The sequence below is a fragment of the Ambystoma mexicanum genome, chromosome 13, assembly GCF_040938575.1.
Source record: "Ambystoma mexicanum isolate Mex_15411 chromosome 13, UKY_AmexF1_1, whole genome shotgun sequence".
Classification (NCBI taxonomy): domain Eukaryota; kingdom Metazoa; phylum Chordata; class Amphibia; order Caudata; family Ambystomatidae; genus Ambystoma; species Ambystoma mexicanum.
The window spans coordinates 336644302-336661775 of NC_090938.1; the positions used below are offsets into that span (position 1 = coordinate 336644302).

At 43.0% G+C, this 17474-nt stretch overlaps 1 protein-coding gene across 4 annotated transcripts in view; it reads left to right on the forward strand.

Moving 5' to 3' along the window:
* Positions 1-17474, forward strand: part of CDH24 (cadherin 24) — a 1353690-nt gene that overhangs the window by 626094 nt on the left and 710122 nt on the right. For all 4 annotated transcript variants that reach the window (XM_069633835.1, XM_069633833.1, XM_069633832.1 and 1 more), the window contains one exon: positions 14717-15011. In XM_069633835.1, coding sequence (XP_069489936.1) covers positions 14717-15011 — 295 coding nt within the window. The remainder of the gene's footprint in view (positions 1-14716; positions 15012-17474) is intronic.

The following is a 17474-nucleotide window of genomic DNA, read 5'->3' on the forward strand; positions in this document are numbered from 1 at the left end:
ATATTAGACCATTAATAAATACACAGCAGCCAGTTCACACTATTTCAGTATAAATATACACAGATAAATAAAAGGAAAAGTCTAGACATTAAAACTTGTACTAAGAACTAAAACACAATCTGAAAACATGATTCCCATTCATCAAGACTTGCCCCTCTATATATACCCACCTGCTGGCCGTTTCATGGGTAGGACATGTGTCCGTTATAGATATGGGGTTGTGACGATGATATAGTAAAACTGCAAAATCACAGTGACACAAAGTGCACGTGCTGAATTAGAATAAGGCAGAAGTTGTTTAAGTAGAGGTCAATGTAGACATTTGTTTTAAATAACACTATTTCTCCAGTTTCATATGGTATCTAAGAAGGAGCTAAGTTGCTAGGTAACATCTTTAATATATGGCGCCAAACCCTGTACAACGCAAGGTGTACTGACACTGAGGGAGAACTTAGGCAGTAGGCCCAAAGTCCGACACAGCTTTGGAAGCCAACATCACACGGTCTTCCCTAGGTCAACCTGGCTCACAGCGAGATACTAATTACCACATCCCTCTAAAAGAACCCAGCCCGTGCACCAAAGCTTAAAGACCCACTAGTCTTACTGTTCAAAAGCATTGACTCGGCTTACTATAAATGTAGAGATGGGTGAGCCAGGCGGAGCCCGACCCAGCTCTGACCAAGTGGCTGTCTTAACTTCAGTTTCAATCCAATCATGGCCAAAAACATGAGCGGAGCACGGACTGGACACACCGAAACAATATAAATACATGTATTTAAACAAAATCTTCATGACTGAGAGTGCACAGCTTCTGTTCAGCTTTCATAGCAGCAAAGACAGCAGTGACCCTGGACTGGTCCATTGTCTGTGACAAACACTCCTAATAAGTTTGAACAGTAGGTGATAAGAACTGGCAGAGCATAATAGTGCCTGAAAGGTTCCATACGCTGTACCCAGGTCTCCAGTTAACTACCGAATTGCTGCCTTCTTCCGAGGCAAACTGAGTCTCAAAACAGCACCCTTTTTATACTAAACCGTTTATGTGAATGCTTGCTTAACACATACAAAATAACGGTCTGCTCTTTTTGTGAAACTTCATATTTTCTTCACTTCATGTACGACAACAAGATGCCTACCTGTGTCGGACAATGACTACAAGCTGAGGACCTTGTCAAACAGATTTCTTTTCATTGTTGTGTGTCCTTTAAATCTTGAAAGAGTTGCAAAATGACAACCTTTTGTGGGCATTACTTTGCCTTCGGTTACTAGTGGGTTTTGATTCACGGTGGGAAAACACAAAGGTACAATCGTGTCTGTTTGCTTAACATAATGATTTATATATTTAGCAGGTTGTGTTTTAAAATGGTCTGCGTACTTTTCAAATCATCTCTATTAATCAGTGTATGTTTTAAGGGAATCAGGTAATATTATCACCATATATATGGTCGCCGTAAATAATATCGCCGGGAAAAGGTTGCAGCGATATTATATGGGTGACCATATATATGGGGACAGGGGCAAAAAAAAAAAATAAAAAAAAAAAATTAAAAAAAAGTTTGGGGGTTGCGGGGGTGTCCCCCGCATGTTCCATGCAATAATATCACCATTATTACATGGAACGGTTTTAAGCTGCTTAACATATTTGTATCAGCTAGAGAAATGAAAACCCAGCCCCACCTTTTAACTTAAGTTTGTGATCCTGGGTAATCATCATACTGCCCCCTATCTACAAGATTTGGAATGTCAGAGATGGGTTTTGTGGCTCTGGGCCAAGGCGTCATGTGTGGGTTTTGGTTGTGGGGGGTGGGGAGGAAGCATGCCATGGCAAGTGTCTTGTGTTTTGCGTTGTATCAAGGCTGGGCACCAAGTGTGGGTATTTTGCTAGCTTGGCTTGTGTTTCTCTCTTGGGGCCAAGCCAGATCCCCTTGCTTATTTTATTTGTGTTTATTGTGCTTGGGTTGATGCCTTCCACAATGTACAATACAGATGATCATGATTAGATTAAACCACTTAAAATCTAAAACACATACAAAATACATTCAATTAATATATACATATCATAGCAGCAGCAAAGGTCATTTCCACTCCCAATAATTCATTACATTCATATAAAAACGCCATTAAATTCATCACAAGTGAAATATCGTCGCCAAGCATAAGTGAATACGAAAGGCCTTCCCCTGCTGCTGAATAATTAAAATTACATAATTTATGAAAATAAATGTTTCTCAAGTTTTCTTTGTTTGAACAATAAATAACCAAGTGTTTCATTGTTTCAATCTTATTTGGGGACTTAAATATTGACATACCCTTTCCGATTTTCCAAAGCCCAATCTTGGGCCTAACGTCTCCAGTGTAGGAATTAAGTTACATTTAAACCTCATATAGCAAGTCCGCAATTTACTGCACAGAAATAAAGACATGTATTTAGCAGTGTTGCCTATTTTTCAAAATGTTTGGAGTACTCGCGAGACAACGTGTAAACACCAAGTTGCTTGACTACGTCTCCAATTTCTTTCATAGAGATTCCTCTAAGTCCTCAATGGGTTATTCCTTCATTTTCATTTAAGATATTAATGAATGCATCCACAAAACGGATTAGAGATGAGATAGATATATTCTCTGCAGCCTTTTTTTAGATCTACAAAAACGGAGTCATTAAGAGGGTTAATAATATTTGTGAAAGGGGATAGTTTGTTCCTGTGCACGATAGATTCAATAGAAACTAGGTCTAATGTGTGTCTTTGAAGACAATTAAATGCTCCATAGCATACCCTCCATGGAATTAAAAAATGGCCCACGGTCGTGGAGAATCATTTCTAGATCGCAGGTCATGATAGGCACACGTGTTACGGAGTAAAACTTGAACACAGCAATCAGTGAACATGTACAGAAGCAATTGTGCATAAGTTTCATTTGGGCAAACATGGGTTTCGTTTTCCCTCATCCAGTGTCTTTTATACTTTTTAGCGAAAATACATTTGAAATTAAGACACTCAAATAGGGATTGGATAAAACTGAAACAGACCAGCTCATGGTCTTCAATTATCATTTTTCTGAGAGAATAAGAATATTTTATTTTATTGGATTTACTTCTAGGTTGTTTTGTAGGGAGAATGCTAAAAATGTATTTAATTTCCGTTGAAGACCCATAAGGGTCAAATGAAATAGTAACAAATCTTCTGCATGGGGCAGCCACTGCAGTATTATTTTACCCAGTTTCAATAGACAATAGTTTAGTTGATCCCATAATTCACTGTTCGCTAAGTATAGGTTAAAAAGCATGGGGGGCAAAATACACCCCTATCTTAGCCTCACACAAGTATCAATCAAGGGTGATAGAGAGCAATCCTTACTCAGTCTCACTTGAAAATGGTGTGTTCCTGCAAAAACATGATCAGCCCAGCAGCCCCTCACCTCAGAGATGCCCCAACCTCTTCATTTCTATCATAACGTTTCTCTGATTTCTCTGTCGGTTGCACTTCACAGGTCAACAGAGACTATGTAACGTGTTTTCCTACGTTTCACGTGAACACTGGTCTGAACAATTATATATCATATAAAGGGGTTCCCAATTTTCTTCGAAACCCCACCTGGAATTTTGACAACATTTTTCTCCCTGTGACCCACTGTTCCAGTTCCTTAAGGATCAGAGATGTAAAGGTTTTACTAGCGGCATCTAGAATTGCAATGGGTCGATAGTTTGCCAGACTACTTTGGTCTCCTTTTTTAAAAGGGGGAATTATGTAAGAGAGATGCCATGAAAGCGGTATATTGTCTGTTTCTATGATATCAGTAAAGAGTTTGTCCAATATATATGACCATAATTCCATATTATGTTTATTAGTAATGGGAGCTAGAGGAGAGTCAGGCCCAGGTGCTCTGGAGTTCTTGTTCTTCTTAATAAACCCTAAAATGATTCTTCAATATAATTAGCTGCCATAGAATGTGTCCCTGGACCTGTGTCATTTAAAACTTCTCACAGGCGAGATATGTGTTTGTGTTTCAAGGTTAGTTGAATTTGTTGGTTATTGCAGTAACATTCTGTTTTTTTTGCTCAAATTACGATATTCCTGTAAAAATAATTCTTATCAACAATATACTCCATTTCATCATTAATTTAGTCTTTCCTATGCTGATTAAGCTATGCCATTTTTTTCTCTTTAAGCTATCATTAATGCAGCATTATAAATATACAAGGGATGTTCTTGTGTGAGACAATTACCTTTCCCTAAAAAAATGTCAAACATTTAGATAGTGTTCCATTTATCTTGTGTGCATTGAAAAAATAATATCCTTGCTTAGTCAAGCTCAAAACATTAAATAGCTCTGAGAACTTCTTTAAAACTGCTGAGTTCCAAATGACTCTTCACCACCACTACCAGGAGCAGTGAATGCTAAAAAAAATCTCTTTGCATCTCCCTATATCCATATCTAACCAAAAGGATCAGTATGCACGATCACAGAAGATATATTAACAATAGAGATTTTTTCTGAGCACCTGTTAGATGAAAAAAAATGTTATCTAACAGTGAGGTAGAATTACCTCTTAAAATGGATTGTGTCCTCCCAGGTATTCCTCATCTTATGATAATCGTATCCTGCCAGCTTTGCTGCATCGGAAAAAAGAATTCTTGGCAGAGGGCGCTGTGCACAAGGTCGTGGCGTCGATGTCCCTCGATGGGCTCCGTACCGTGTCGACGTCGACATCAGTATAAATAGCTTGTGCCACGCCCTTTGGCTTTAGTTCCGTTTTTCCGATTGCTTCGCTCTCGAGAACGGCGCGCTTCGAAATTTTCGTCAGAAAATGTCGTCTTCTGCCACCCCATCTACTCCAAAAAAAAAAATGTATCGACTGCGGATCGAAGATGTCGATTACAGATCCTCACTGCGTTTGTCTTTGGTGCCGAGGTTCAGACCATCGAACCGTCGACTGTGGCTCCTGTCAGTCGATGATGGAGAAGGCCCTTTGTGAGAGGAAAGGTAGACTGGTGGTGGGGCGGGAAGCTTCCAAGGCCTCCTCAAAGGCTTTGTCTAAAAGACATAGAAAATCGAACAATTCGAAGGAATCGGATCGCTGTAAACATTCTAAGAGATCTCGATCACGCAGTAGATCGAGATGCTCTTCATCTTCCTCTTCAAAAAAGTTTAAGAGGAGACATAGATCTACCTCTTCTTCCTCGGATACGTCTACCAAATTGGTACGATGTTCGACTAAGTCGGATTCCCCAAGAAAATGGGATGAATTTAGAAGGAAGATGATGAAGGTCTTTGAGAATGCGTTCTCGATCGCCTCAAAGAAGCCTCAAAAGAGCCAGACTCCGGTCGCTCTGTCAGACGACGCAGCGAAGTCAGGAACTACTGTGGAAAGATCCAGTAGTAAAGGTGAACCTCGAAAGACTCGAATCGTCGAAGATTCCTCGAGAATCGAGTGTTTCCCCGACACCGTTTTAAAAGCATAAGTCATTGAAGCCCTCAACGACTTCGTAGACGCCATCGGTGCTGACGGCTTCGACATCAAAGCCAAAAGCGTTTTCGAAGCCTTTATCGAAGACGTCATCAGCGTCTTTGAAGATTCCTTCAATACCATACCATACCATTCCAAACTCATGTACAGGAAAGGAGATTTACTCCTTTACCTAAGTCAGACTTCTTTAAGTCTATGGGCCTCATTACACGGTAGGCGGTGGACCAAGGTGCTATTAGCACCTTGGTCCATGCCGGTAAATTACCGGCACCGCCTTGGCGGAAAGGGGAATTACCGCCCTACTCCAAGGTTGGTGGGAGGGTAATTCCCCCTTACACCATTGCCCTTCCGCATTCCCATTTTTGCCCCATAGGGCATAATGGGAATGGGGAAGGTGCTAATTACGGTACCGCAAATTTGCGGTGCCGTAATTAGCCCCAAGGTCCCTTTGCGGGTTGGGTTTTAACGCCTGCAAAAAGCAGGCGTTAAATTCCCCAACCCGCAAAGGGACCTCGTAGTACGGCGGTAATGGTTAACGGTCACCGTTACCATTAACGGTGACCGTTAACCCTTACCGCCGTCCGTGTAATGAGGCCCTATGTCTTCTATATTTGAAGAAAGTGTCTCTGAAGAAGATGTTTCTCCTTTTGGAGTACAATATGGTAATAGAGAGGTCGCAGAAGAATTAATCGATCCAGAATCGAAAATGAGAGACCTGTGTGATACCCTTCACTCTGGCTATTGGCATTGATGCGTCACCTAAGCTAGAGTTTGCAAAACCTGACCCTGCAGAACATGCAGATTCAGGGTACAGGAGTCTAATGAATAGGGTGGTTGAATACATGGGCTGGGGTAGAGCCTCACCCACTTTTGAGCAGGATGATATGACTGATATACTTGATCAGGCCCCCCAGAAGGATCCAGTTATCCCCTTCCATAGGGCACTTCAAAGAACGGTAGAAAAAAACTGGGAAGTTCCTGATGCAATTTCTGCAGTCAACAATAATTTTCCAAAGAAGTATAGAACTTTTAGTTCTGATCCTGATTATTTAAGTAGGCATCCCACTCCGGAAAGTCTGGTTATTCAGGTTGCAACTTCCTCAAGACAAACAGCATATCCATCTATCCCCCCAGATAGAGAGGATAAGAAGGTGGATGCTTGGGCCTGTAAGGGCTTTACCTCGGGTAGCATGGCTCTCAAGTCAAATAATGTCACCTGTACCCTAGCCAGGTTCACCCATACCCTGTGGGACTGCATTTCGGTGGCAGCTGAACATATTCTGGAAGACGAGGAAAGGGAAGGCTTCCTGAATAGTGTCAAAGACGGAAAGGAGGCAATGGGGGAATGTCTCCAGTCTGGACTGGATACTGCTGACAGTACCAGCAGATCCATGGCTGCAAACACAGTGCTACGCAGATTTGCGTGGTTGAGGAAGTTGTGGTTTGCACCAGATGTGCAGGCCAAACTATTCAACATACCTTTTGATGGCTTGAGGCTGTTTGGTAGTAAAGCTGATGAAAGCTTAGAAAAACTACAGACCTCAAAAGCGGCAGCCTAATCTCTTAGTGCCTCCATGCGACAGCCTCAGAAACCTTATTCTGGCTCATCTTCCTGGAGTGGTCGTTCTTTTCGGTACTACTCCTCTTTTGGTAGAGGAAGAGGACAGGCCATTCAAAGAGGCAAGAGAAATATTGCTCATTGTGGACGAGGAAAAAGTGCAAAACCAGCCTCAGTAACGGCATCTTTTCCCTCAGCCGCTCCTGCAGCCGCCTCCAAATCACTCTGAGCCCTTATCACACAAAACCCCAGTGGGAGGCAGAATCTCTCAGCATCTGAAAGAATGGTGGGGCATTACTTCAGATGTTTGGGCACTTGAGACAGTAGCTCAGGGTTACTGCCTTCCCTAAAAAGGCCTCAGGACCATCCACCGGGAGCCAACTCTGTCAAAATTCCAGATCCGCTCCTGTTGCAGGAAATGTTAACCCTGCTAGAGAAAGATGCAATAGAACATGTACCTGTAGCGGAGAGGAACAAGGGTTGGTACTCCCCTTGCTTTTTCATTCCAAAGAAGGACGAAGGATTGAGACCCATCTTGGACTTAAGAAACTTGAACAAGTTCCTCAGGAAGGACAAGTTCAAGATGGTAACCCTTTCTCAGATCCTTCAGGCTCTCCAACTCCAAGACTGGTTGGTATCATTGGACCTTCAGGATGCTTACTTTCATATGCCAATCCATCCCAAGCACAGAAAGTACTGGTTGGCGGTTCTCACTTTCAGTTTCGAGTTCTGCCATTTGGGCTCACCTCCGCCCCAATTTTTTTTTACGAAGAAGCAAAGCTGGCAGGATACGATTATCATAAGATGAGGGATACGTGGGAGGAACATCCAGTTGAAAGAATGCTACAATTGGTACGTAACTTGTTCTTCTCCATGATATGTACATGTCAGTAGATGTTCCCCTACAATGGAATATGAGATCTAAGGCCCAATTTTACATAAAACCTCCCAAGCGTTAGCCTCTATTGATACTAAGGGGCTTATATTGATTTCTGCTGGATTCAAAGGCAGTATCATTATGGCCAATAATGATGAGACCTGTATAATTTTATCGAATGCTACCAAAACACTATGATGGTGTTATTCACTCACCAATGTGCAAAAATAGACCCCAATTCTTCAAGCATAAATTCAATATTGATTTTTGTGTAATTTGCATAAACGTTCACATTCCAAATTTCAAAAATAAGCTCTACTTCTCGTCTTGGTAACTTTTTAACTAAGAGACCTTCACATAAAGTTTAAATCATCTCTACCAAGAGCCTCAGATTTAAATCTGCTACTAATAGTATACCTCAACTACGGTGACCAATCCGATTCATAGAAGCCTCTTTTGAAAACATTTTATATCCCTCCATTATCAGTGGATTTAATAACATTTTCTCCTGAAGAATTATATCATACTCTGCAAAACATAATGGGAATTTCAGAGGCTAAAGATGTTATCTCTACCTTCTGTTCTAACGTTCAGTGTTATGCGGATGACGCTCAGCTCTCCTTCAGGCTCCCCTCAGCCTTCTCATACCTGACTGTCTGTCTGCAATTCAGGAATGGTGTGCTTCCAACGAACTCTGCATTAACGCCAGTAAGACTGAGATCCTCCTCATTGGGACACCTACTCCTGCCCTTCCCTTTCTCACTCTGGCCGCCCACACTGGGCCCTATACCTGCACCTTCCTATGAGGCTAAGAATCTTGGTGTCATCTTCGATTCCAGACTCTCCTTCTCTCCTCACATCTCTGACGTCTTTAAGAAGTCACGCTATCAGCTGCTATCAGCTGCACCGCCTCAAAGGTGTTCTTCCTTTTCTCATTTTCCCCCAGAAGCTCACTGTCTCCAAAGCCCTGGTCCCCTCTAGGCTGAATTACTGCAACAGCCTCTTTCTAAATCTGCCTGCCTCTACTCTTCACCCTCTACAACTAATCCAGAACAGAACTATTGGACTTGTCCTTTGTATCTCTCCAGCCCTGAAATCTCTCCACTTGCTCCCTGTAGCTGCAAGGATCTCGTTCAAGACCCTCTGCATCATCCACAAGGATTTCTTGGGCCGGGGACCACCCTAAATCCAATGTTCTCTTCCTAAGCATCTTCCTTCTCGGGCCCTCCGCTCATCCACATCCAACTCTCTGAGGATCAGACGCTTCTCCAGGCAGATAGTGGGGGGTAGACCTCTGTCCTTGGCTGGGGCCTCTCTCTGGAACAGCCACTCTGCCTCTAACAAACTTGAGCAGGACCACCTAAGGTTCAGGAAGCAACTCAAGACCTTCCCTTTCGCTTCTGCTTTCTCTCTCCCTTGCTGATGTTCCTGTCTGCTGTGCATCCTGGTAACCTGGCCACCCACTGAACCCACGGGACCCCGCTCCTGCATGACCAGTTGCCCTTTCATTTCCTCCGGGCCTCACAACGACCTGGGGACTGTATCTGCAAGCCTAGAGTCCCCTTACTCTCTGCACTTATGAGCCACATCCCTGGCAGCACTTATTCCTTTGCACTCTCCCCTCCACCCCTCCACCTTGGACACTTCTCCCGCTGCACCCTCCCTGCACTTGCACGATCCGAATGACACATGGCCTAGTAAGATTTTTGTTTTGTCCTCTTTTGTCTTGCCCGTCCTTGTCTTGTCACGCAGTGAAACACTTGTGTACCGGCGCGTTATAAATGACATATCATATCATTAAAACCACAACAGTTCCAGGGGACAAAATGTATACATGTTTTACTGAGGATGCTCTCTCCTACAGTCCAGTTCCTTCGTGTTGAGGAGGGCTTCAGGTAGCTATAGCCAGTCATCTTTCTCTTGTATCTGATGGACTTTGTTTCTCCTATAACTGTCCTTGTGCCATCCTGACCAAAGTCATGTTTAATGGTCATGGGATCGAAACAAAGCCTCGAGGAAATATATTTCTGTCATGGTGCCATCTTTTGATTGTAGTGTACTGACTCCCGTGGATTGTAAAGTTCTATTCCTATCGAACTGAAATTATCTGCCTGGTCCCAAACCAGGCGAGCGAAAATGAGTAATTATATAATATTGCTTAGCTCTACCCATGAATTACCCTGCTCCTCAACATCTCTATAAATGGACCCTATGTGCAAAGCACAAATAGTCCTGATGTTCTTCGAGACTAACGGTTACGCCGTCACCAACACGCCTGACAGCGCACAGAGTGGCCACATTTTGAACACAACAACACAACAAAACGTCCCCTTGGCTACAAACATGGCACTAAGCAAGCTTCTTCACAAAAGTTCTGCAGATACCTTCTCCTCGATTCCCAGAAAGCACCCTCACTCGCCCCTCTGCTTTCACTCCGTCATGACTACAACAAGATGCAAGATGGTTATGTTTAAGTCAGCTGCATTGTACTACTTTATTGTGTTTTAGGCGATGCTATGTACGGCAGGTGACCAGTCCTTTAAGTGCGCCGGACCCAGCTGGGGCCAGGCCTCTGCAGTCTCCAAAATGTGGAGGTGAGCTGTAGCCCTGCCGTGGCCCTCCTGACCCCACCACACCACGGCGGGACACATTACCACGCCACAGCTGCAGCCGTGACGGGAGATGCGCCCGCCATTTTCGAATCAGGCAAGCTGACAGAACTGCCAGCCAGCCATATCTGTGGCTGGCTGGCACTTCTGTCAGTCAGTGTAACCGCCTCCTGTGACTCCTCACGTGATGGGTCACAGGAGGGAGTTACTATCCTTTTGTTTCCCCACCCCCTCTCCAGGTCACCGAGGTATCTTTGACCCTCGGCGAACCTGAGGACTCCATGCCATATTTGTATGTTTATAGAAGAGGGCTAGAAAAGTACATATTTCAAGCCATCTTTTATAGAACTTTGCAGATGGACAAAGACACCTCAGGCTTTGTCCGTCGTCAAAGCTTTATAAAAGATGGATTGAATTGTGTACTTTTGAAGCCATCTTTTATAAACACAGAAATATTTCTATGTTTAAAAAAGATGGCTTGAAAAGTACACAAAGGAAAGGAATAAGTGGGCACCACTTTGTATGATGATTCTTGAAATGAAGTAACAAAGTAAACAGAAGAATAAAGCTTCTCAAAAAATACTTTTCGGGAGCTGGCTGTGAAGAGTCTGGAGACACCCTGACTCGAAAAGTAACAGTGAAGGAAAAGACTAAGTATGGCCAACTTAGTCACACAGCCGCTCTCCGTTATACCCAAAACAACGGGTTATGAAGTTAAAAAGACTTTCTTCAAAATATTCCTGTATATAGGTAAACGTGCTTGTATACAATTTCAAAAATGATAGTCAAAAAGAATCCAAGTCAGAAATAAATTCAATAATAATTTATCAAAAGATCATTGATAAGAGAACAACACTAATGGAATCTTAGTGAGGCTGCAGCTACACATCACATGTTAGGTATGGACTTAATATGCCAATGCATTTCGGAGTATGCAAACTCCTTCATCAGGGCAAGTCTGTATTGAAACAATGTGAACACACAACATAAAAACACATGCATAAATCAAGAAAGAAAATGTAAACACATACCCGAGTGTGGAATGTTCATATGAGCGTTGGAATATATGTTTGGAAATAAACAACAAAATAAATGTAGTAAGGAACAAGTAAATCAACAACATAATAAGGCTAAAGGAGTAAAAAACAAATAACAAATGGTACCTCTATACCGGTGTGTAGCCAGTGTAGCTTTTTTTAGGAGTGTCAGGCTGTCAGTAACACCCGTGGTCCAATAAAGGACAGCGGTCACAACGGCTTTATAAAAGCATGAAAGTTAGAGTAATCAGAGGGCTACATGTGTTTTAGTGAAGCAGTTTATCTATTACAATCTAAAATGCAAAGATACCCGTAAACGCAGCACGGCCGTGAGACAACCCATCTGAACGCTGCAGTGCAACCACAATACGGCGATGCACTGCAGCGTTCAGACGGCTTGTCTCACGGCCGTGCTGCGTTTACAGGTATCTTTGCATTTTAGATTGTAATAGATAAACTGCTTCACTAAAACACATGTAGCCCTCTGATTACTCTAACTTTCATGCTTTTATAAAGCCGTTGTGACCGCTGTCCTTTATTGGACCACGGGTGTTACTGACAGCCTGACACTCCTAAAAAAAGCTACACTGGCTACACACCGGTATAGAGGTACCATTTGTTATTTGTTTTTTACTCCTTTAGCCTTATTATGTTGTTGATTTACTTGTTCCTTACTACATTTATTTTGTTGTTTATTTCCAAACATATATTCCAACGCTCATATGAACATTCCACACTCGGGTATGTGTTTACATTTTCTTTCTTGATTTATGCATGTGTTTTTATGTTGTGTGTTCACATTGTTTCAATATAGACTTGCCCTGATGAAGGAGTTTGTATACTCCGAAATGCATTGGCATATTAAGTCCATACCTAACACGTGATGTGTAGCTGCAGCCTCACTAAGATTCCATTAGTGTTGTGCTCTTATCAATGATCTTTTGATAAATTATTATTGAATTTATTTCTGACTTGGATTCTTTTTGACTATCATTTTTGAAATTGGATACAAGCACGTTTACCTATATACAGGAATATTTTGAAGAAAGTCTTTTTAACTTCATAACCCGTTGTTTTGGGTATAACGGAGAGCGGCTGTGTGACTAAGTTGGCCATACTTAGTCTTTTCCTTCACTGTTGAAAAGTACACAAACCATAAGGTACGTACACAAATATATAAATGCTTTATATTTGTGTGCGTCCCTTACTATGGTTTGTGTACTTTTGAAGCAATCTTGAAGCACACAAACCATAATAAGGCACGCAACTATATAAATGTAAGCATGTATATATTTATGTGCTATGGTTTGTGTACTTTCAAGCCATCTTTTATAAACATAGAAATATATAAAATATTTAGGGTGACAAGATTTAAGAAGTAAAAAAATGGGACAGGACAACTAACATAAAAGTAGGACGAACTCTTAAAAGTGGCTGTCAAGGCACTGCACTTCAGTAGTGATTGGAGGAGAAGGAGGTTTAAGTGTTACTGGTGGGATAAACACATATTATAATACATTTATAATTCATAAAATGCAGCATTTCTTCTGGTTAAGATTGAGCATTCCTGCCTGCCAGCTATAAAGATGTACTACCAAAAACCAGGAACACTACATTTTCCAATGGAAAAATTATCTTAAAACAGGGGGACAGAGCACCCAATTCCGGAACAGTCCTGGAAAAACCGGGATGTCTGGTCACCCTAGACATATTTCTATGTTTATAAAAGATAGCTTGCATACTACACAAACCATAGTAAGGTATGCATACAAATATATAATGCTTACATATATGTGTGTGCGTACCTTACTATGGTTTCTGTACTTTTTAGGCCACGCCCATCTTGCAAGCCACACCCCCAAATGAGGACCCCCCCTCCTTCGATTTCTTTCCCGATTTAAAGCCCTGCCTGTGACACAGCTCATCACAAAATGGCTGATTCCACAAACTAGGTCGCATTCAGAGTCATGTGATGCCTTAATTAAAGTTGCTGTCACACTGCGTTATTATCCTCTGTATCCCGCTGTACTGTCTTATACATTGCTGTGTTGAGTTTATGAAAAAAATGATCCGTGACTGGCGGATGGCGCGATGTAAACGACCCGTGCCATGTTATGCAAGGTGTGCTACTAAATGTATTATGCGACTAACATCTGTCAGCCTCCAGCCTTAAACGACTCCCACACTTCTACGGTGCCATTCTCCGCATCCCGCCCTGTCCAAATGGTATCACGTAAACCGAGCACGCACTCGCCAGTTACATCGTCGGACATCTTTTGACGAATGCCGCCCGCTCATTGCTAGCGTACCCTGCACAGCCAATAGACCTTCCCGGAACCCAATTGCCCAGACGCTATACACATGGCAAACGGGCCCCTGCGTGCTATTCTGTTATCTCCGCCATCTTTAGTTGGCGTAGGACCTGAGCCTTCATCCCTGTTCCAAAAATCGGAACGAAATTAGCAAGAGTGGTGTGCATTACTTTTACAAAACATGCTAAGCATCCAAATTATCCGATTAAAAAATATCAACATCTCTAACTTTGGTTGAATACTATTCGATATTAAGCTGCCTACAGGGACACATGTAGAGTTTGTGTGTGGGGGTGGAGGGGGGGGGGGTATTTTGCATATACTTACTGCCAGCTAAAAATACTGCTACCACATGTGGTAATCATGGGGTAAAGGAAATGGTCCACATGATTTAAAGTCATGCGGGCTCTTCAGCTATTCCCATTTCGGAGTGCTATGAAGCTGCACCGTGATTGCTATGTTACCGCATGCAGTATTTACAACATGCAGTAATATTGCATGCGGTAAGGGAAAGGGTCCACCTGATTTAAAGTCATGCTGGCTCTTCAGCTATTCTCTATTTCGGAGTGCCATTAAGCTGCACGGCGATTGCTATGTTACCGCATGCAGTGTTTACAACATGCGGTAATATTGCATGAGGTCATGGATTTGCAGAGTTTCAGTTTTGAAACTCTACATTTAGCAGGGAAAGGGTTCAGTGAGTCATTGGTCGATACACACAATCGAATTGCATGCGTCTGTTATTCTGAGCACATTGTGTTCTTTCTCAGCTCATCACATCCCAGGACAGACACAGCAATGCAGCGCAACCAGCAACCCTGCTCTTCATACCATGCCTTTCTCTTTCTGTTCCTAGCTACATTCTGATGCTGATCGCGGGGAAGGTCGGGCCAAGTACGTTCTTACTGGCGAAGGTGCTGGCACTGTGTTTGTTATTGACGAGAAGACGGGTAACATCCACGTCACCAAGACCCTGGACCGCGAGGAGAAAGGGCAGTACACCCTGCTGGCTCAGGCGGTGGACCGCCAGTCCAACCGGCCACTGGAGCCACCCTCTGAGTTCATTATCAAGGTGCAGGACATCAATGACAATCCGCCGACCTTCTTGCAAGGCCCATACCATGCCACCGTGCCGGAGATGTCCAACGTCGGTAAGAAAGCATGCTTGCTACTGAGCTGAGGGGCTGCCCGCAAAGGCAGCCTTGCTAGAGATCAGTGTGATGGATAGGGCTATGCTATGATGTTGCTAGGCGTGCCGCCCACTGTGCACATCACAGCGTGCAAGAAGGCCAGACGGCCATGGGAGTGCACTGCTATTGGCATGGCAAGCTGGCCTTGTGCAAATGGCGTCCGTGGTTCCATTGTGAAACTGTGACTAAAAGAGATTGTGGGAAGTATAATGAGGCGCCAACTGGGAGTCTACAAGGCTTTATAAACTGACAGTAATCTAGGATGGTCAAACTGGGAACTTGACAGGTTGGTCAAACTGGGAATATACCGAGATTGTAAAAAAGGGAGTGCATTGAGATTGTAAATATGGTGGAAGAATGAGCAGACTACGCTATATTGGAAATGTGCATACGATGGATACCTTAAACATGTTTAACAGCAAACGGTGAGTGTAATAGCATTGAGTATATAAGGTTTTCATCTCTGTGTCTGCCAAACATGGGTGTCCTGTAGGATTGTTCTGTATTATCATGTTATTTTATTCAATGTTATGTTATGTGGCCATGGTCATGATGGCTGATCATGTTATGAAATGTCATGTCAGACACCATGCCAAGTCTTGATACAGCGTGATATCAGATGCCATAGTATGTTAAGTCATGATATGTTCTGTCATATCGAGTCATGTCATGTATTTCAGGATACGGCATGATGTCACGACATACAATGACATATCATGATACGACTTATTATGTTCATTTGCAGCAGGTGAATTTTTAAAATGTTGAGGTGTAAATGCTTCCCTCGAACTGGACGAGCAAGCAAGCGACATTTTCAAATAAAGGAATAGAAAGTGTGATTTTCTCCTCACCCGCATTTTAGAATGTGTTGGTATTAAATTGGGTTCCTTCCGCAACAATGGTACACACGAGCAGCTCACAAGACATTTTCATGCCGTCCTTGTCAAAAGGAATTCGTGAGGCCTGTCCGGACAATAACTCAGCCACTGTAATAAAGCAAACATTGTTAGGTTGCTTGTGCACGAAGAAAACCATACGGTTTTCACTTTAAAATACATTTTCATATTTGAGCCCAAAGGAAACAATGAGACCTGTCTGAACAATATATGACAGCAGGGTGAAAAATGTCAAGTTACAAAACAGAGATCAGTCATAACAGTCACTTGCCCTCTTCTCCACATGCCGATACCACACAATTACTGGCCAAGTGTGAATTATCACTAGCCAAAGACTAGTGGAGGGGGCACATTTTATCTATTGTGTTTATTTATTGAGGAGGACATAGTGCTTGGGCAAACCGAACATGCATAGCTGCGAACAGTCTGCAAGCAGTACTGGAACTTGGTGCCTTAGAAAAGGACTGTGCAATAGAGAATGAATGCAGTGTTGACGAGGGAGATGTGGAACCTACACCGGGTATGTTACAGATGAACAATGGGCAGATAGAGCCTGTTTACTGGGGGTGCCAGTATAATTACCATGGTGGAAGGGTTGAAATGGTTCAGGAGCAGTGAAGATTGCACCTGGATATTGTCAAGTCTCCAATGAGACGGAGATATGTGTTCAATGCATGAATGTTGGTGGTGTTTTGGATATTAGGGTGAAGGGAGTTCCAGTGATGGTGGCAAGAAGAGAGAATGAGCAGAAGTAAGAGGATACATGGGGCGGGGAGGGTAGATACAAATTGGTTGAGAATGGAGCTGGGGCAGAGGGGGGCAGGTGGGTGGAATTCTAATGGAATATAAGCAGTCGTGTACAGCGCCCTTCTGGCACCTTTGGTGGCCTTGCTGCATATGGCTCTGTAAGAAAAAAGGAGGTGGTCATTGATGGGGCAGTGGGCGAGACAGATAAAACCCTGTGGTGTTGATGGGTGCAGGTCGGAGGTACCCGGTTATCTGTGGGCCCAAGATTTGATAGATTACAGCGTTGGATCTGGTTAGCTGCTGATGTGGGAACTTCCCCATGAATCAATTCGTTTTGATGTGCTACCGACTAGGTCTGTGGCAGCCGTCTTTGTTTTTTTTGTGTGCGCATTGTAATGTTGTAGGAGAACTTTGCAGGAGTTGGTTAGTTAGGGGAGGAGGGGTTGGGCCTTACAAGGCAAAACGTCATGCTTCCTACACTCCTACCACTGGCCTCTTGGAGCCAGGTCCCACTTCACTAACTCACATTGCCACTGACAATCCATTCTCTCTCTTTCCCTTTCATTTCCAAATAGATACGTTGCGAAAATCTGCAAGTTGGCAGATGAGGGAAATATGCAGCCTAGAAACTCCACTCATCACTCATTACCATAAGCTACACGCTAAGGGTTATGGGAGGCAAGAACTTTTGGTCCAGGGAAAGTGTTACTTGAAATCTGAGTACCACAGTCAGCCATTGCACCTTCCTTAGTATATTGGTTGACAGGCTAAAATAGGCCTC